General features: G+C 40.0%; 1 protein-coding gene across 1 annotated transcript in view; it reads left to right on the top strand.

The window, feature by feature from the left end:
- Positions 1-19,463, top strand: part of prmt3 (protein arginine methyltransferase 3) — a 60,103-nt gene that overhangs the window by 18,347 nt on the left and 22,293 nt on the right. Inside the window, exons 11-12 of the mRNA XM_042412533.1 lie at positions 9,267-9,345; positions 18,773-18,960. Coding sequence (XP_042268467.1) covers positions 9,267-9,345; positions 18,773-18,960 — 267 coding nt within the window. The remainder of the gene's footprint in view (positions 1-9,266; positions 9,346-18,772; positions 18,961-19,463) is intronic.

Below are 19,463 nucleotides of genomic sequence, written 5' to 3'. Positions count from 1 at the left end.
AACAAAGAATTCTGTAATTGAAGTCCAGCTGTCAGAGTCGTTGGACCGGGCAGTCAGACGGTGGTTACAGGGCTAATAGACAGAGACGAGTGATGAATGTGGTGTATCGTTGGTAGAGGAGAAGGGGGCAGATGAGTGTCTGTCTGCCCTGGTAGTGTTTGAGAGACTGCCTTTAGCAGCACCACTGTCATTTCATAAGTCACAACATTGATCGGTCCTCTCTCTCTCAGCACGCTGAAAAACAAACAGTCCAGAGCAGATAAGAGACTAGCGGGCTGACGGGGAGGAGGAGAGCTGAGTTCCCAAAGACTAAATAAAGTTTGTACCTCCAAGATGAGTCGCAGGTGATGACATACAAATATGGACATGACAGTACATTGTTTCTCTATTGCTCGCCTGGCATAAGTTCTCCCTAACTTTTCTATTGTCAGTCAAACTTGCAATTTACACCAGCTCGTTGTCTCTTCACAATCACCATTTCAAAATTCCCGTCCTTACCCGTTCATTGTAGACTTTTCTTGTAACATAAATATTAAACTTACCTGGAAATGTAAGAATATAAACTGCTTACATTGCCAGGTATTCTGTGAAGACACTTGGTATCGAGAATCTGGAGCAAATCATTGGCACAAACCTCCTATAATACTAAAGGGTGACTGTTTACATTGTTTATGTCGTGAGACACAGTGTATTTGGAAGGATTCTTTTGTTAGAATCTGCAGTAATGACACCCATTGCCAAACAATTGAAGAAACAAACCTGGGTCTAGAGACAGGGATTTAGTTAAAGTGTGAAATGCCTTTACAAATCTCGATTTACAAAATGACTAATGGGGTGCACTGCATGTGAGCTAATGATATTGAATACTGTGATGAGTTTTCCTAGAAAAAATATGTAGTCTTTTACTAAGGATGCTGAACCTGCATCTTGTATTGTCTCCTTGATAACAGTTTGTGTACAGCGATGAGGGCCAGTGACCCTGAATAGTGAGGCTTAGTGAGGTATGCAGTATTTTACCTTGAAGAAACTCTTCCAGAATATCAAATTGTTCTTCAGCAATCGTTCGGTCTGTTTCATTAAAATGTGAAAGGAACCCTGAACAAGTAAAGTGTCAAAGAGCCCTGTCCAACTTGCTGAAGAGGATTTCCTTGTGCCTACATTTCTGATATTTTACCTCGAGGTGGACACAGTTTGACTGCAAAACAAGTATCACTGGCACACATATATATACACGTACAAACACACAAAGTCCGAAGGATTGTGTGTGGTAAAGGTATGAAGTCAAATTAATGGCAGCCCTTCCTCTTTAGCCTCATTATCAGTGCTGAGAGCCTCACCTGCCTAAAAAGAGACCGGTAGTCATCAGTCATCCTGTCCTTCAGTCAGACTGACTGTCAGTCACACAGACACACACACATGCACACAGATATACTCAAATGCAACAAAATCAATGCATGTGTACACACACACACACACACACACACACACACACACAATGACAGCGCCACAGGTGTGTCTATGTTCTAATGAGGATTTATTGGCTGTATTTACTTCCCCAGGACCTTCAAACACTTCAGGAAGTGGTTTTTAGCCAGCTGCTTGTGTAACAAAACTGATGCATCTACCCATACTGTTTGTTATTCAGCAGGTTTTTGGTGATGTTGTTTTTGCTAACGCAGTTCATGTGATATGTGCAGTATAAAGATAAGTTTAAACATATTTTCACTCAGATTTGTCCCCAAGTTATTGTGTTTCCTGCTGCAAAAACATACTATTCACTGTTTGACCTTAAGTAAAGCTCAGAAAATCATCAGGTTAGGTGAAACAGAGCAGACATGCTGTAAAATAAGGAAATAAATGCAAAAAGGATGCTGATAATGCATTTTAAGTAAATGGGGGAAAAGTAGTTTATCTATGCAGTCCTTGCTTGGTAACTAAACTAAACACACAGTATTGCTAAAATCCCATTTATACCCTGATTGTGTTTTTTACTAATATCTTTCACCTGATGAGGCTCATCATTTTCAGTGTTCAGACATTTTAATTTCAAATATTTTAAAAGAGACAGTGGATATTTGGATATTTTAAAAGAGGCAGGTTTGTTTTAAACTGGTTTTCAGTATTTCAATCATCCGTCTCTCAGATCACATGGGCTTATATTTTTATAAATGTGTCAGTGCTTAGTGAAGCATAGACCTACAGCCATACATGCAGCCATTCACTACGAGCAGGACTGTAAAGACCCACAATGCAGTTCAGCACAATGATATATACCGTATGTATCCACAATGCAATGTTGCGTTGCTCCCATCCAGTCAAAGCAACCAAAAGAAAGGGAAAAATGTTTCAACATGCAGAACATGAAACTGACAACCTGATATATCCCTCAAACAGACATCCTCATAAACCCAAAGCCATAATCCTGCATCGCTCAGTTGACGTTGTTTTTGTGGAGAGAAATGGCCTCCTTGTTCCCTCAAAATGATGAATTTAATAACAGCCTGTGAATGCTTGGACAACTACACTGCGGAATACAAGTATATTAGGATTTTTATGGTGTATGTGTGAATTCACAGCGATAACTTTTTATTTCACAAAGGCAAAGGCACACAAAGGCAAACATTGTTATATTATTACGCTGCTGACTTACACTTTGACCTTAAAACCAAATGAGCTTTCAAGTAAAGGTGCCTTTCCCAAAAGCCAAACAGTAACTTTATACCTTGGGAAATGATGTATGCCTGTATTAAATATCAGATTATCTAACCATGACATCTACAGCTCATTACAGCTACCAAGAACTTGGAAAATCTAACAGACTTTTGTCTTTGTAAAGACTGTACAGAATAGAAAATACTAACCTAAAAAAAGAGTATGATTGTCTATGGAGAGTTTTCATGACCCATGATGATCTAAATGCCATTCAAAGGTGTGAGACTGAAGGCAAAGCTGATTTTAGATGCAAAGTGATTGCATACAAAGTCATTTTAAAGACATGAATGGAAGCAGATCAACCCAATTTTCTGGATGGCGGAAATCGGGGTGAAAATCTTTCAAGTTTGTTCTCATTCAGATGCTTTATGACTCCAATTCCTGAACATAGACAGATAATAGGAAAAAGGATACAGACTGAAAATAACGGAAAAAGTTCCTGGTGAGTTCAGAGATCAGGCTGATCTGAACACAAACACACACACACAGATATACTCTGTACACACAACGATGCATAAGTTGCTAGCTACCTTACAGCTAACATCTCTACAGTCTGTTCATTCTCCTCCTCCTCCTTCTCCATCCTTCATGTCTGACATTCATTTCCATACTTTATGGAAATGTGTTTATTCGCCACTGTAACATCCTCTAAATCACATGATGTCCTTATTGCTTTCAGATGAGCCACTGCTTTTAATAACCTCATAGCTATACTGCAAATTACTCTGTTCTTATACAGTCTTTCTCCTCTATATCTCATCTGCGTGGCTTTAAATGGAAATTAGGCTGATATTGGAACCTGCACAATGTACACCCGGCAAGCCTTTACACACTAAAATCTATTACAGGGATGTGTGTGATATGTTTATGCTAATTTGGTATCATATGACCGTAGACTAGTATAGAAGAGGCTTGTTGATGTAGAGGTGCTGCCTTCAGAATTCAGTGAAGCATGGAAGTACCCCCCCCCCCCCCCCCCCCCCCCCCCACACACACACACACAGAAACACACACATTCATGCATGCACACCATCTCCTTTATTTTGCTGTGGCCCTCCTGGGACTGGAAGTGATGATGATCTGCAGTAATTGAGGAAGACGTGTGTTGAATGCAGAAGGAGAGAGGAGGTACTGGAGGGCGGAGGAAAGTGTAAACTGCTGATGCAGATTTTGTACCAAAAAATGCCTCTTGGTACCTATAATTGACAACAACTCAGTCTCCCAAGGGTTGATGGACACAAAAAATCAAGTCTTTTTTTCCACTGTGCCTGCAGCAACTAAAAACAGAAAAACATTGCAAGAGTAATTATATAAGTTCTCGCTGTGGAGTTTTTATAGAACACTCATGCTTAATAGCATTTTGTGTAAATTTAAGGGCACTGACAACTCAATGAAAAAGTGAAAATCCTTTACAAATTTGCTATTTTTCTTTTGTGTGTGAGTACTGATGCGTATGTAGAGGTGTACGTGAGTGCATGCGTGTGGTAGCCCACTCAGGGGAATGTGTTTTATATGCTAATTTTGTTAATGTGTATAAGCTGCTCCAGCCCATTCTCATTAGGTTTTCATTAGTCTCTTTTATGGAAATGCATAGTGACGATACTGCAGAGCATCGGCCAGGCTGTCTGACAGTAAACGGAGCTGTTTCCTCACACTAACACCTCGGCCTGTCTGTGTTACTGAGCCGGTAGACAGACGGATCGATTGGTGGGAGACGGTATCAAAAAAGTTAGTAATTTAGTGCAGTTTTAAGATTTAATCTTTTTTTTACACAAGTGAATAAAGATAAATTGAAGTGAGATAAAAGAGAAAGTGAGGTAATTGTAGTCTTTCTTTTTTCTTGATGCAGTTTTACCTGTTCGACTATTTTCAACAACTAACAAAACGTTTCAACCAGATGAATCACTCGACTTTGATTCACTGGTATTGATCATTGTGTCGGTGGCAGCTGACACATCAAGATCCATTTGTGATACTGTAAACAAGAACACCACAATAAAACAAAACAATGAAACGGAGGCACCAATAGTTAATGGAATAGTTTGACATTTTGGGTTTTTTTGCTGAGAGATGTAGAGATCAATATCATTTTCATCTCTGTGCGGTCAATACAGTGTACTCACTCAACCTTTTTAGCCTAACTTAGAAAATAAACTGGAGGTAGGAAGAAAGAACTAGTGTAGCTTTGACTTCCAACAAATCCAAAGGTGGTTCTTGTATTTGACTTGTGTACAAATATCAAATTTTGTGGGTTAACAAGCGGTTAGTTTGCACAGCATCTCAGAAGTGCTGTTGTATTGGCGGTTTGCTTTTTAGTTAACACGTATTAAATAAATTAAATTGCTAGAAGGTGTTTTTTTTCTCTTTAGCAAAGATAAGTTATTCACCCATGCCTGCACCCTTTATGCTAAGCTAGGCTAAACATGTTGCTATCTCTGTTTTGAACACAGAGTCTTGTTACTTGTAATAATCACGGGGGTCTGATGTCAACAGTTTCTCCCTGCTGACAAATGATATTTAGGTCATTTAGAGACAGAAATCCATAAAAGTTTACAGCCTGTCATGCTGTCACCCTGCAATTCTCTGTGTACAGTGATGTGGCTAAACGGCAGCAATTCGACTGACAATATGCAGCCCTACAGATCATGCTTTCTTCTTTAAATGATTGACCTTCCTTATAGGCCAACAAACCCACATAGCCTTCACTGACCCTGTCTTAGGAAGGAAGACTGTTGTCCATCAGGCCGATCAGACATTCAAACTCATGCACAACGTGTTTCATTATATGTTGTTGCCTATAGTGCAGGAAAGCCGTGTGGTGATAGATGCTCTCGCTGCATTTTAACATCTAACACATTATACAGACTGAGCCACGTTGGATGCTACAAGGGAAGGATACAATTTCCAATAAAATGAACTTGGATAAACCACAAACTTCACTGGTCAGACGGAGATAAAACGTGAAAGGATGACACCCTTTTACACTGCCCAACAGCGTTTTTTTAAAATGGGCAGTTATGGTTTTGCTTTAATTAAAAGTTTTATAATCATTCCTTAGACACTAATGATCTGAGTTTGATGAAGCTGTTAGGGATACTACATATGAGCACTGTGTTCTCATGATGAAAATGTCACCACTGATTAGACTAACAGATTCCCTTGATAATTAAACGTCCAACATTGCAGCACCTTCCTTGTTATACCATACAATAGGTGTAGCTGAAACATCAAACAGATCGTCTAAAATTTAACACCATTACAGGCTGCAACTGCTACATCGTCCAGTTTTGATGATGCATGGTGCAGAATTACAGAAGATGGGTACAACATTGGTTATCGTTGTTGATTTTTCATGTAGCGATTGAAGTTTTCTTGCAAGATCTAATCAGGTTGCTTCACCTCCAGTCCTCCTCTCATCCCGGTCTAATTGCACAGAAGTGGATCTGTGTTTCTGTTTTTTGGTAATTAACATTGCAGATGTATAAAGTAGGGGGGTGTGGTACACATGCTGCTGGGAGGACATGGAAGACAGTAATCCTGGAGCATCACTGCTGATAAAAGTAAGGTGTGACTCTGCTTTCAGGCATCTCTCTCTCTCTCTATCTCATATCCTTTTTCCTTCAAGTGAAGCAGTGTCCCATGAAATTGGGCTCTAAATTACGAGGCCGGTGTACGCTGTGTGAGGGTTTTAAAAACGACCTGGTCCACTGCTAAGGACATCGACTGGACCACAACAGTCAGCAGCAGACAATACGCGTGTCTGACTTAGGGTTCGAGACCAATCCGCCGTCGATAAACAGAAGGAATGTATCCCTTTATCGCCACGTGGAGGATGAGTCGGTTATATCAGCTTCATCGCTGTCATCATTATCAGCTCAGGCCCATGACAGAGATGGTGACGATTTAAAAGTCAGAGTTATAAATCAGGGCTGTTTCCCCTTGTTTGTCTCTGCTTGCTCTCCTCTCCTCTCTCCAATGAAAGGTTGTCTTTATTTGAATAATAAGGTTCTTATCTCAGTGAATTACTATTCAGCTGGCCGCAGCATTCTTCCTATATGGCTCTTCTTCTACTCATGTACACTTCCTCCTCATCATACACACAAAAAACCCTGACACACACACTCTCTATATCCAGTCTTTATCTGCTGTTCTGGCCCCCACCCCTCGGAAGCGAAAGTAGAGATATTGTATTAGAAGGACACAACTTAGGTCTTTTTTTGGTCTGTTTTCTTATCTTTTTTTTATCATACTAATGAATTCACCCCACAAATGTCATCAGTTGTGTCATTGTAAAGCTGCTTACAACAAGCTGTTCAACATAGTGAAACATTTAGAATTAAGATAAACCCCACTTGCACCAGGAAATCACTTTATTTATCAATTGCTTGCTCTGTAATGAGACTTGTTAGTTAAAAAGTTGAAAACTGAAGAAAAAAACAGGCCTTCCTCTCACAGTTTTCATTACTTTTATGAGTCATGCCCTGTTAAAGGCCAGTCTGTTGCCAAGACATTATTGCTTTCATTACTGTTCCATTAGAGAACCAGTAAATAAATATTTTTTAAATCTTTTTTGTCAAGATGAATATCCCTTAGAACCTTTCTTCTTTGCTGGACTTAAAATAAAGCTTTAAAGCTTAAAGTAAAGCCTAAAACTGTGCAAAATAGATAATAATTACCATTGTCAGGTCAACAGCTAACTCATAACAAAGCATTGATATGAGTTATTTCAGAATTAGTGTCAATATGCTGAAAAAAAAAACATGGTTAGGCTGCTTTTGGGTTGATTATTTTTTGTAGGGTATAGGAAAAAATTGATTCTTAGATTCATCACAAGCGGACGTGGACAATTCTGCATTGACTCGCAAATGTCAAAAATCGATTTTCTAAATGTTAGTTAGAATGAAAAAGGTGGAACTCAACTGCGAGGGCAGCGCAGCACCCGGACAGTCTACAGTTCACACATACTGGACTTATCTTGCCGTTCATCTTCAAAAAAGACAGTGGTTGCAAGCGTTTTTTGTTTCAATGACTAAATAATTACCTTTGGGAGTTGAAAGTGAAGTATATTGTGAACTCTCTACGCTGTCACTCAGAGACTAACGTTAGCGTAGCAGAGCAGCAAAGTCCAGCTGTAACAAACAAGACCGGCTGACTGACGCACACTGCAGTATTAAACAACTTAAACCAACTCTGGAGTGAAGAAAATAACTTGGTGCTCAGTCTGTTTCACCTCAAAAACCCTGTGACTGCTCAGTGTGTTGGACAACAATGTCTTTCCCCGGAGCTAACGGTACAGCAGAGAGGCTGCTCTCCACTTCTGGACTCATGACGTTAATAACAACACAGCAGAGCACTCCTCCTCCCCCTCATTTTGTTATTCTCATACAGGCAGGAGACTTTAAGATGTTTTCAAATTAATTCATTCAAATGCAATGCAATGCAAACTTTTTAAAATAAAAAGGCTGCGGACCATTTATGTTATCTGCCAGTTATGTTTCATATTGTATTTCAATGGACTAAGGACACCAGTGAATGGTTTGGCACACAGTATACTGCAGCAAGAGACTGAAAATAGCGCCCCCTTTTCTGTTGAGTCAATGGAGAATCGATTCTGAATTGAATCGGACACCAAACAATCGGGATTGGAATCAAATCGAATCATGAGATTCCCAAATATTCCCAACTCTAATTTTTTGTTGAGTGTCAGATGGTGTTTCGGACTGTATTAGAAATCCAGAAAAGTAAGGTTTCGGTGGATTTCCACTGAACGAGCTGACAAGATTTTGATCGGAATTCATTGATAGAAAATGATGGGAAGCAAAGGTCCAGGTTAAAATTTGCAGTGGTTGTGCTTTCAATATTCTTTTCCTTGAGTTCTTGGTTGGATCCAAAAACACAGATCTGAAAGCTGATGGGTTAGGGTTAGGGTTTTTTTTTTAAAGGATTGATCTGCATCATCAGTTACAGTAAAATGTGCATGTACTGATTTGCTCCACCTCCTTGTCCCAGATGGAAATATGCCCTCCCATATGTTTGAACCCACCCAAATATTGTGCTCACAAATAACATATTGAAGGGGGCCAGCATTGCGGCTTGGGCTTGTGTGATTGGCTGATCTGCCGGTGGTTGGAGGGGTAGAAAAGCCATTTGTCAGCAGTATCTGCCACTCAGGTCGAAGCCAACAAGATGTGGACAAAACTCAATTTCAGCATTAATGGAATAATACCACAGTTAATGTGCCGCCTACTGGAGCAGAACAGGAGGTCAACCCAGGGTCAAACCGTTGGATGCTGAGTGGCAGACCACGTGGGCACATCACTTGATTCACAGTCACGGCCAATTCAGATTTCCACTGTAGTGATGTTGAATTAAAAAATAATTGAATTGTCCAGCAGCTCTTTAGCGTTCTCCTTTCAAGCATTTATTACGTGCCTTGAACGTCAAAGATACCAGATGAAGATGCATGAAAAGCTGCTTTTGGTTTTTCTTTTTTATTCAGTTAACTTTTCCAGAATATTTTGGGGTAGTAATGTTTTTTTTTCCTCTCTTCTCAGGGTTACTTCTTACTATTTGAGTCCATGTTGGATTCAGTCGTGCACGCCAGAAACCTCTACTTGGCTGACGGTGGCTCAGGTAGGTCACATATTCGCACTCCTCTTAAGTTCTCATAGTAGACCAAGAGTTCAGGGCTTTTTTTTTTTTTTAAACATCAGTTCTCAGGTATATGACATGTAAAAACTGCACAGAAAATCATTATATTACATTATTTTTCTCCAGGCATTATTTAATATTTCAATGTTTTCAGTGAATTAATTGTATGAGTTATTAAACACAGCCTTTCAGCGTGTCCTTGCATCCTATACGTCCTATACAGTGGCATGGAATAGTGGGGGGGAGGAGTGTTGGGGGCGTTACTTGTTTAACTCTATACGGACACAGGGAGCCAAACCTACCAGACCCAGTTTCCACTCAAACAAAGCAGCACATGAAGCTTGTACCAACCTGAATCAGTGGCTCTGTGAGGCAGATAAACTCAGCTGCATCGTAAACAATACACGCTAATAAACACATACTGTATATCGCATGGCTTGCAATGGCCGAACTAAAATGGAAAAGGTACTGTAATGTCTCTGCCAACACTAAAAAGCTGTGAAAAGACTAAATTAACACAGCATCTCCACTGCCAACTGATGTTTAATTATCATCCTGCGCCCACCTTAAGCAAGTTTCCCCACCCTTGTCGCTAGCTGACGTAGCCAATTGGAGCATGGCCCTTGAAATCTTTGGTATGATGTCATCAAACGAGGCAGGGTTTAGGAAGGGTGTCTAATTCTAGTTTTAACCCCCAAAAGAGAGTTTGTATCCGCAGTGGTGACAACATTTATTCTATATTCTCTACATAAAGTGTATATGAAGGAGTTAATGGCTCTGTTTCTCCTCCCACTGAATAGTCAGCAGGGAGAATCTGTTCAAATCAGCCCCCCCATGGTGATTACAGGTAACATATGCAGAAATGATTGGGGTGTATTCCCTGTATTTCTCACTTAGCTGGTCAAAGTGTGCACCTGTCAACACGAGCTACACACACCGCTGTGCTTCCCTTCATCTGTACAATCTAACGAAATAGAACAATCAGCTATTAGCGTAAAGGACATTTAGTTTTTTTTGTTTTTTTCTTGTATGACACGAACATGCAAAGGAGGCCAGCCCTCTCTAATCTGAGTGATGCTCAGAGGTTGTATAACAAACAGCTGAGGGGGAACAGTTACATCAGTCCAGAGACTCAGCAGCCCACCTCACCTCCACACACAGCTGTTTCAGAGACAACATGTCTCCTGTGTGGTTGGCATGAAGAATGGGCGAATATGCACACAGTAGCTGAATATGGGTTCCGTACTCACATTTTTTTCTCACTAGCAGCTTGACGTAAGCATTGTGATGTCACTTTGACATCATTTGCTGCTTTGCATTTTATCATGACTGTGCGTGACAATGGAAATTAAATTTTGGGCTGTATAGTAACAAGAATTTGTACATTTTAGAATCCTACATTTGAGAGAGGTGATGCTATAGATCTGGAAAATGTAAAGTGGTAAATATTCTGTGGTATACCTTCCAAATATTAACTCAACTATTAAATTTCTGTCAGTTAATCTTCCTTGATTAATTCGCATGACCCATAAAAAGCATATGATCAAAGATAAGAAGCAAAGCATTTAAGATGGATTCTTCAAGTGAGATTTTAAAGTGTGTAATAATATAAATAGATTATGATTTGACAGTATGCACAGACCTTTTTTCTTTAGGGATTTGCTTTTGTGTGTGTCGGTCTCCTGGGTCATCCCATCCCTGCCACTGACCAGATTTAATGGCTTGTGCCAAATGTGACCCATCTAAGGAACGGTTCCACCACACTGCTTTTAGTGGCTCCTTGGGACATAAGGGAGAGGTCACACACACCACACACACACACACACAAACACACACACACACACACATACATAGACGGACAGCCAGAATGACAGCACCTATAGAGACAGATCTGTTAGCGAGGGAGATTGGACAGGAGAAGGTGTGACCTGAGTAGAGCAGAAAGTGACAGGTCAGAGGATGCCGTATGGTTTGTCATGAGCCTTTAACCCTGACGCTCCCAACATGGGCTGCTCACAGTGGATCTACTGCCAGCCAGCACTGCAAGAAATAAAATGATTATGATCAGTATTCACCAAAACCAGGTAAAAACAGTTAAAGTCTGGCAGCCGGGGCAGCTTTTCAATAGAAAAACCTTAAAACACTCACTGCATATTCCCAGGATAAATTACATGTCTCTCCAGGATAGCCTCTTTTTGTTTATATTGTGTTATACAGTGACTAAAGAGAATATTTACTACTTGACCAGTTGTGATGTGGATTATTTTTTGTTAACTGTATTTCTCTGACATAGTAGCCCAATGTATTAAGTTTTTTTTAAAGTATTGTCCTCAATAGTCCTGAATTCCACATGCAAACTGGTTTTATTTTGATCACTTGCATATAACCGCGGTGTAACCAAAACATGCACTTCATGGAAGAAAAGGTAAATGACTCTGTGCGTTATTTTTCCATATCTGCACATCTCATATTGTATTATCCTTTACGTAATAACTCGGATGCAGATGATAAATGTTGTTCCATGTGAGCTTCGACACAACAATGACAGCAGGATACTTTTGAGTAACATGGATTAGTGCTCAAAAAATACTAATTTTTTCAACATGAAGAGATTCAGCATATAGGCGGAAGAAATGTGCTGAAATCTTGATCATGATAAATCCCTTTAATGTTACCTTGATAATAGTAAATGTAACAACAACAACAGTTTCATAATGCATCAGCATATGACATATGTCTCCTGTTAGCTGATTAGTTCTTTGGATTTCTGGTTTCATGTCATTTGTTGTAGCAGCTATTCACTATTTGATGAGTTTAAATGGGATTTCTTCATTGATAATCGGAGATTAACTTGCTAGTTTGATTCACCTCCCTATTTCAACATGCATGGTGCCAGGCATGAAAAAGCGGTTAGTTACCTGCGTCCATACTTTGACTGGGGGCTCCTCCATGTTGTTGTTTTTGTTCACAGGTAAACATGCCCAGGGCTGTATTTATGTGCAAATCTGTGAAGCAAGTATTACATTTCAGTACAGCCAAACTGCACCTTAATGCAATGACCGAAACAAAGGTACATACCTTAACTTTTTAATTTATTGAATGTTGATCCTACAGTCATTGTGTCACATTAGATTTATCAACTTATGTCCTTACGTTTATTTTCAGATTTCGAGTGTGTGTGTGCACATGGCAGTGCTGAGTTATTAGTCCAGCCCTGCAGCACTGCTGCTGTATGTGTGTTTAAGCTACATTAGAAGAGAGTTACAGCGGCTCCCTCATTCTCCCCACTACATTAACTTCCCCTTCATCCTTAAATGTGTCCCCGCATGCCTGGCACAGCATAGCGTCCAGGGAAAAGGGATCTGTTTTGTCCCATGCCCCCTCCCACACCGTCTTTCCCTTTTTCACAGGCGACCAATGGGGGAGATGGTGAGAGCAAGAGAAGAGGGGGGAAGGAGGGGGGGAGCATGACAAACGGGCTGTGAGCAGCGAGTCGAGAAGGACGCAGATGTCAAAGCCATGAATCTGGGGACGCCCGTGTAACCCCCCCCCCCTCCCACCCCTTCTTCCTTTTCCCCTTTCTCCCTCTCCATCCACACCACACCACCCCCTTCCTTTGGCTATTCGTCTCTCTGTCTCCATTTCTTATTCAGGGTGTCTCTCAAACAGGCCTGTCCCGATTCTGCCCAATCAGCAGCCCTCCCTCCTCTTCTCACCTGGCCCTCATAATTACTCACTCGGTTCCGTAATCAGAGTAAAATGAAGTGACAGATCTGCTGTTTGTGTGTGTGTGTGTGTGTGTGTGTGTGTGTGTAAGTGTGCAAACACCGTCGTTAGGTATGGTGACACTCACAGGGTCACAAGCAGGCTTCAGCTAATAATGAGGGGCCATGAGTTGCCCATCACTGAGCTGTCACCATCCATTCGCACATTTTATGGGCCGATGTACCGAAGGTTACGTGAGACTGAGCACTAACACACATGCCAGGAAAAATAAATAAAATCTGCTCATTGGAAGGCTTATACTTTTGAAACTATAAAAAGTGGCAGTAAAAAAAAGTTTGTAGTTTGCTCCTTTTATAAAGAACTGAGGCTGGGGCAATGTTTATATCACAGCGGTTACGCTTGTTTCCCCTTTTGCTTCTTCCAGTAACACACTTTAACTTTTGTTTTGAGAAGTGCTACATAAGTGAAGTTTGCTTGCTTGCTTCATAGAAACTTCTCGAACCATTCCCCCATGACATAATTAGCTTTTCTGCTATCTCTGAGATCTCTGAGAAAGTAATTGCACCAACACAAGGATAAGTTCAGCTACAATATAGATACACTGGCCCTATTTCAAAGCTCACACAATGAAAGGCTCAAGCTCACGTAAATATCTGTGCTGCCTCAACTGATCATTTTGTTAGCTTAATGTAGCATCTGGTTAGCTAACCATATATGGAGCTTATGGTGTTCAGGCAGGAATACGGGATTTATGCAGTCCAACTAAGCACCTAAGTTATTCAAGGTATTCCCAGTTCCATACTGCTAACTGCTGTTGCTTTATTCCTGGCTGCCAGGTTATTCGAGTAAAACCAATGCTTCGTCTGAGTGTTATTGCTTCTGCTAAATTATTTCGTTATCTGCTATTACTGTTGGTATATGCTATTGTCGGTGCTAACACTTACAGCTGTCTACTGTTGTCTCTGCTGGCTGTTTTCTCTTGCTATCTGATATTTCTTTCACTAAGTGTTTGTTGTTTATGCTATGGCAGCCAAGTACTTGCTGTCGCTTTATGCTCATATCATATGCCTGATTTCTTTAATTGTTGTTCATTTTCTTGGTCCATAAATATTTTTTGTTTTGTTTTGCTTGATAAAAGGAGAGAGAAAGAAATACTTGCTGTAGCTATCTACTATCTCTGCTGCTAACTTTTTGTTGCTATCTGCTATAGCTGCTGTTAATGCTTGCTAATTTGATCTGCTATCACTATGGCTAACTGCTTGCTAACTCTATCTTCAATATAGATAGCTAGATAAGTAATTTAATGTTATAAACCAATTTTAATGTTATAAATGAATACTTTAACCATCTGATATATTGTCTTATGCATGGATAACACTGAATAGTGTTGTGACTTGGCTACATTCAGTCATTAATGAGGCTGACTTTCTCTCCCTGGAAATAATTACAATGCTAGGGTCAGGTACATTTGCTATAACTAAACACTTAACTATGCAGATTTTTTCCTGACTCTCATGTATGAACATCTATAAGTGGAACAGATTCTTACATGACTACTAAATAGTAGTGTCAGTTATTTGTATGTTGAAATATTTAGTTTGATATATCCCAGGGCTGCCAACTCTCATGCATTACTCTCAGTCATGCAATTGACACAGATCTCACAATCTCATGCCACACATGCCTTTTGTCGTGCTAACTTTTCGTCTTTGCCTCCTCTGTTGTAAAATAGTGATTTTTAAGCAAATAAGTAGGTTTTTTTTTCAAGTTCAGAAGGTTTGAGGCGCAGAGCGTAGCGAGGTTAGGGCAGCATTTTTCATGGATTGTCTGTGAACACACCGATCATCATCTGTTTGAACCAAAAGCATGCAACAACAAATCATTGTGATTCGCGTTCTGGTGAAGCAGCCAATCACAATGATTTTAACTAACCCGCTGAGCATCAGTGGAGCAAGGCTGGAGAGACTGCGGTGTTTGCATTGTTCGCACTGTGCGGCTCAGTACATCTGAGTTGCAGTTATAGTAACGTTAGTCAACGATGGTTCAAAATTCAGCAGGTAAGCACCAAACACCCCCCCCCCCCCCACCCCAGGAAGAAATCTCACTCCAAGCTGAGTGTATTCTAAACTCTATTTTAGGCCTCAGGCCTCTGTCTTGGCTAATGTTACTTCACAGTAGGGATACCAGTGGCTTCAAGCATCTCAGCTCCGGCTTAATCACCAAGCAAATTAACCATACAAAGGAATCTATTCAGATGTGAAAGCACTCTGAAAAGACATTAAGACTCATGTTTAATGCTCATTTTAAGACATGGATAATGTTCATTCAGTAGACAATGTTATGTAATGATATAATCACTGCCCGTGCTCAGTCGTCAAAGCTTTGAAATATTAAACTAGAGGCACAGCTCCGAAGTAACCGGCCTGCTTCTTCCATTGTTTTTCTGAGGCTGCATGTCAGTTAGCTAAAAAACAAAATTCAAAACTTTGTATGACCACATAAACAACAAGCTGTATTTCAGCAGCAGTCATTTCTCAAAGGTGTTGCAGAGAACGACACAGACTATTATTTACATGCTATTGATTTCCGAATAAATGAGTATTTAGCGTTATTTTTGGCATTAAATTAAAAAATATTTTTGGTCTGGCGGGGGTTCTCTGTACTATTATAAGGGAAACACTGAAAGTTTAATGGACAAGAGGAAGTTTTTGACTGGGGCTTGCCTGTGTGTTTGCTTGAAGAATGAAATTAGGCAATGAGGCATTTTTTCCTCTTCTGGCATAATATAATTTGTGCAGCAGAGAAGGTTGTCTCATTCAGCTTGGATTGCCACTGAAGTGTCTCAGAATGCCAGCTATTTGAAGGAGATGCACACCTGCCTGCCATTACTATCCCATTGAAAATGCACAAAAGATCTTCAGGAGAAAAGGAACAGTTGGTGTACATATTTATTTATCAAATGTAACAATTATTTTTGCATACTGTATGTGAATGCAACCAGTCCATTTCTGTGATTGGACCCACTATTTGGTAATATGTGGACACACCTTTCCATGTTTTGTGAACTTTTGGTGCGGGGCTGTTTTTCATACATCGTTATTTAAGGCCCCGTGAAACGGAAGTTAGAACATCTTTAGCTTTTGTACTGTGATGTATTTCCCAGTGAAACAGAATATTTGAGCGGTGTACACTTACAAAAGGGAATTAAATCGAATCCTTGGCATTTGATTGGACCGCTAAAAGTGGGCGTGACTTAAAATTTAGTGCAAGAATTTAGAGCTGCAGAGACAAACGGAGCTACAAGGACCGTTGGCTCCACATACACCTCCCTCACCTGTTGTTAGATCAGGAGAAGGATGAGGGAGAGATGAATGAATTAGACCTCAGCCACAAAGTTTTTCCCCACTGATATCCAAACACACATCTCTTCCTATCTCTCCCCATATTGCTCTGTTAACTATTACAACCCACAAACAGTGAAGTGTGGTTTTATATAACCGGTGTGGCTAGCTACTCGCCCAAAGTCACATTTGATTGGAGGATCTTCTGTAAACATATCTGAGTGCAGGATGAGTCATCAAACATATGAAACTGTTTTCCAGGAAGAGAAAAGACAGGGATTTTGATGCAAATACTCTGATACTGATTTTTTGACATATATTTGGCATACACCAAGAGATAAATGAACAGAGGGACACAGGATTAAAACCGGGAAAAGTATTTTTTATTTCATTGGGCCTTTAAGACAACTTTGTGCCAACAGTTATGGTGAGGCCCCTTCCTGTTTAAACTTGACAGAGCCCCAAAGCACAAAGCACTTTTGGGAGGAATTGGAGCACAGAGTGTGAACCAGGCTTTATCACTCAACATCAATGTCCGACCTCACTAATGCTTTTGTGGCTGAAATGGACTTTAAAGGATACAGCTGGCAATTTTCTATATTTTTCCTATCGTCAACAATCTCATGTGCAGAGCCAAACCGACAATGAATTGATCTACTTACAAGTACTGTGTGTGTATCCAAAGCCTGATCTTGCATCCCTACATGGAACTTTTCTCCAGAGACTGAAACATAATCGCTGTTATTAGTCTTGGAGACATTTCTAAACAAACTAACATGACCAAACTCTTTGTGGCGAAGAAACATGTCACCCAGTGCAACTGTGTGGCTCAATGATGTGTTTTTAATAGTTTTTGGACAACAAATGCGGTCTACAGAGGAAGAAGATATATCAGGCTTTGGTTACATGCACAATACATGTTAGTAAAGTCAATTCATTGTTGGTTTGGCTCCGAACATAAGATTTGTTGGCAGTAAGACAAATATAGAAAATCGTCAGCCATATCTTTCTTGTGGAAAGCCTTCTCAGAAGACTGGGGGCTGTTATAGCAACATATTAAATCCCATCATTTTGGAATGAAATGTTCAACAATCCTATTATGTTTGGGTGCCCACATAACTCGTCTGGGTATACACATTTAGGCCATGTCATTTACTTGCCTACTGTATGTATTTATTCTTATATTTGTATTCAATCAATCAGCACTAAATAAGTGCTGTACAGAATATGAAGTATGAAAGTAGGACAAAAATCAGGTCATATTTTGTGCACACATGATGGATATAGTCATTACAGCAGCCTCATGAAATTGATGCAGAGCTCCACACCCACAAGGTGTTAAGGCATTCCTATAATTACATTTGTTGAATGGTTTGTATGACATTAAATTCGTTGATATTAAGGATGTCGCAGCACTGTGAGTAGAGGTTTATGGAAACAGAATTTGGCCACCCTCTATTTTTAGTTATGATTAATGATCTTTGGTTTTGAGCAAAACGTGAAGTGATTCACTCATCGCAGATCAGGCAGCCTTACAGTAGGTGGTTAGTTCTCGTTTCTTTTGGATGTGTAGTGCATTGTTAGGAATTTCAAGCAAAATTTGGGGTTTTATAACAATTTGAAATGCTTTTGTGGGTTTCTCTGCTGCTGATGTGTTTGATGGGGGGATCTGCCAATAAGGAATATAGAAGAAAATTAAGAAAAAGTTTTATGTACGAAGTGTAAGATCAAAGGTCTCATTACTAGTTAGAGGAGTGAGCCCTGAACAGTGGGGAAAATACTTCTTAATCTGTTTCGGACTAACCTCGAGGAGTTGTTGTGACTACTCTATGCATGATTATACCCAAACAGACATGGCAGGATCTGTTTTAGAATAAACAGATATTCTTTGTTTCTCTTCCATACAGGAACATACTGTTCAGATGCACAAACAGTGATTTCTGTGACTATCTCTAAGCATTTTAACCTTTCACAAGTTCACACAAGCATTTATACATATTCTTACAATAATTTCCCTCAAAGATTATAGCCTGTTACTGTTCAAGGAGGATCTTTGTCGTTGGATATGGATGTCCTCCTTGATCTTTTCTGACCGTCCATTGACTCCCAGTCAATGACCTTTGACCCTTTTTCCATTCAATGCACTGAGCACTTTTGGTCTGGTATTCACAGACAGCTGATCCATTTCTGGTGTTCAATCAGTCGTCTGTCTGGGGTTTTTGCCATTTCACCTTGTGACTTGAATGTCAAGAAAACACCTGGAAACAACTGAATGCTGCTGTGTTTATTTCATACATGTTTATCAGTCCTTGACTCCCTTCGCTCCTCTCGTCTCTCCTCAGTCTATCCAGACCTTTGTAACATCAGCCTGGCAGCAGTTGGAGACACACAGAAGCACCAAGACCGCATTGCCTTCTGGGACGATGTGTATGGCTTCAACATGGCATGTATGAAGAAGGCTGTGGTACCCGAGGCCGTGGTGGAAGTGGTGAAAGCAGAGACACTCATCTCTGAACCCACAGTCATACAGGTAAACATGAACATATACGACAACACTCGAGTGTAGAGGCTTTGGAAGTCCTATTGATATTTGAAACAGAAAGTAGTTGATATGTTTAACCAATATTCAGTATCTCTAAAATAACAATCACATTAATCAGAGTGACTTTTCTCTGTAATTTGACATATTATTGGTTGTTCTGGGGGGACATAATGTGGATTTTGACTGGACCGGCTACTATAATCCTGAACGTCTGTCCGTTACTGACTCACAGTCACTGACTCACTGAGTGATGAAGTTACACCATTGATTGGCCAGCCCAGTGTCTCTTTCAAATCAAACATCCCAAGATATGAGTAGAAACTGCATTAATAACCTTTTTTTTTTTTTTAAATCAAATGTTTGTGATATGCTACTTTAGTGTACTGTAACAACAAATATTACTGGGACCACTACAGAAAATTGCAGATAAACATTTCATATCCAGGAATTCACATTATAGACACAACCACTGACTATCCCTGTAAGAAACT

Source organism: Thunnus maccoyii, chromosome 1, assembly GCF_910596095.1.
Source record: "Thunnus maccoyii chromosome 1, fThuMac1.1, whole genome shotgun sequence".
Classification (NCBI taxonomy): domain Eukaryota; kingdom Metazoa; phylum Chordata; class Actinopteri; order Scombriformes; family Scombridae; genus Thunnus; species Thunnus maccoyii.
This window is presented reverse-complemented; position numbering and strand designations above follow the sequence as displayed.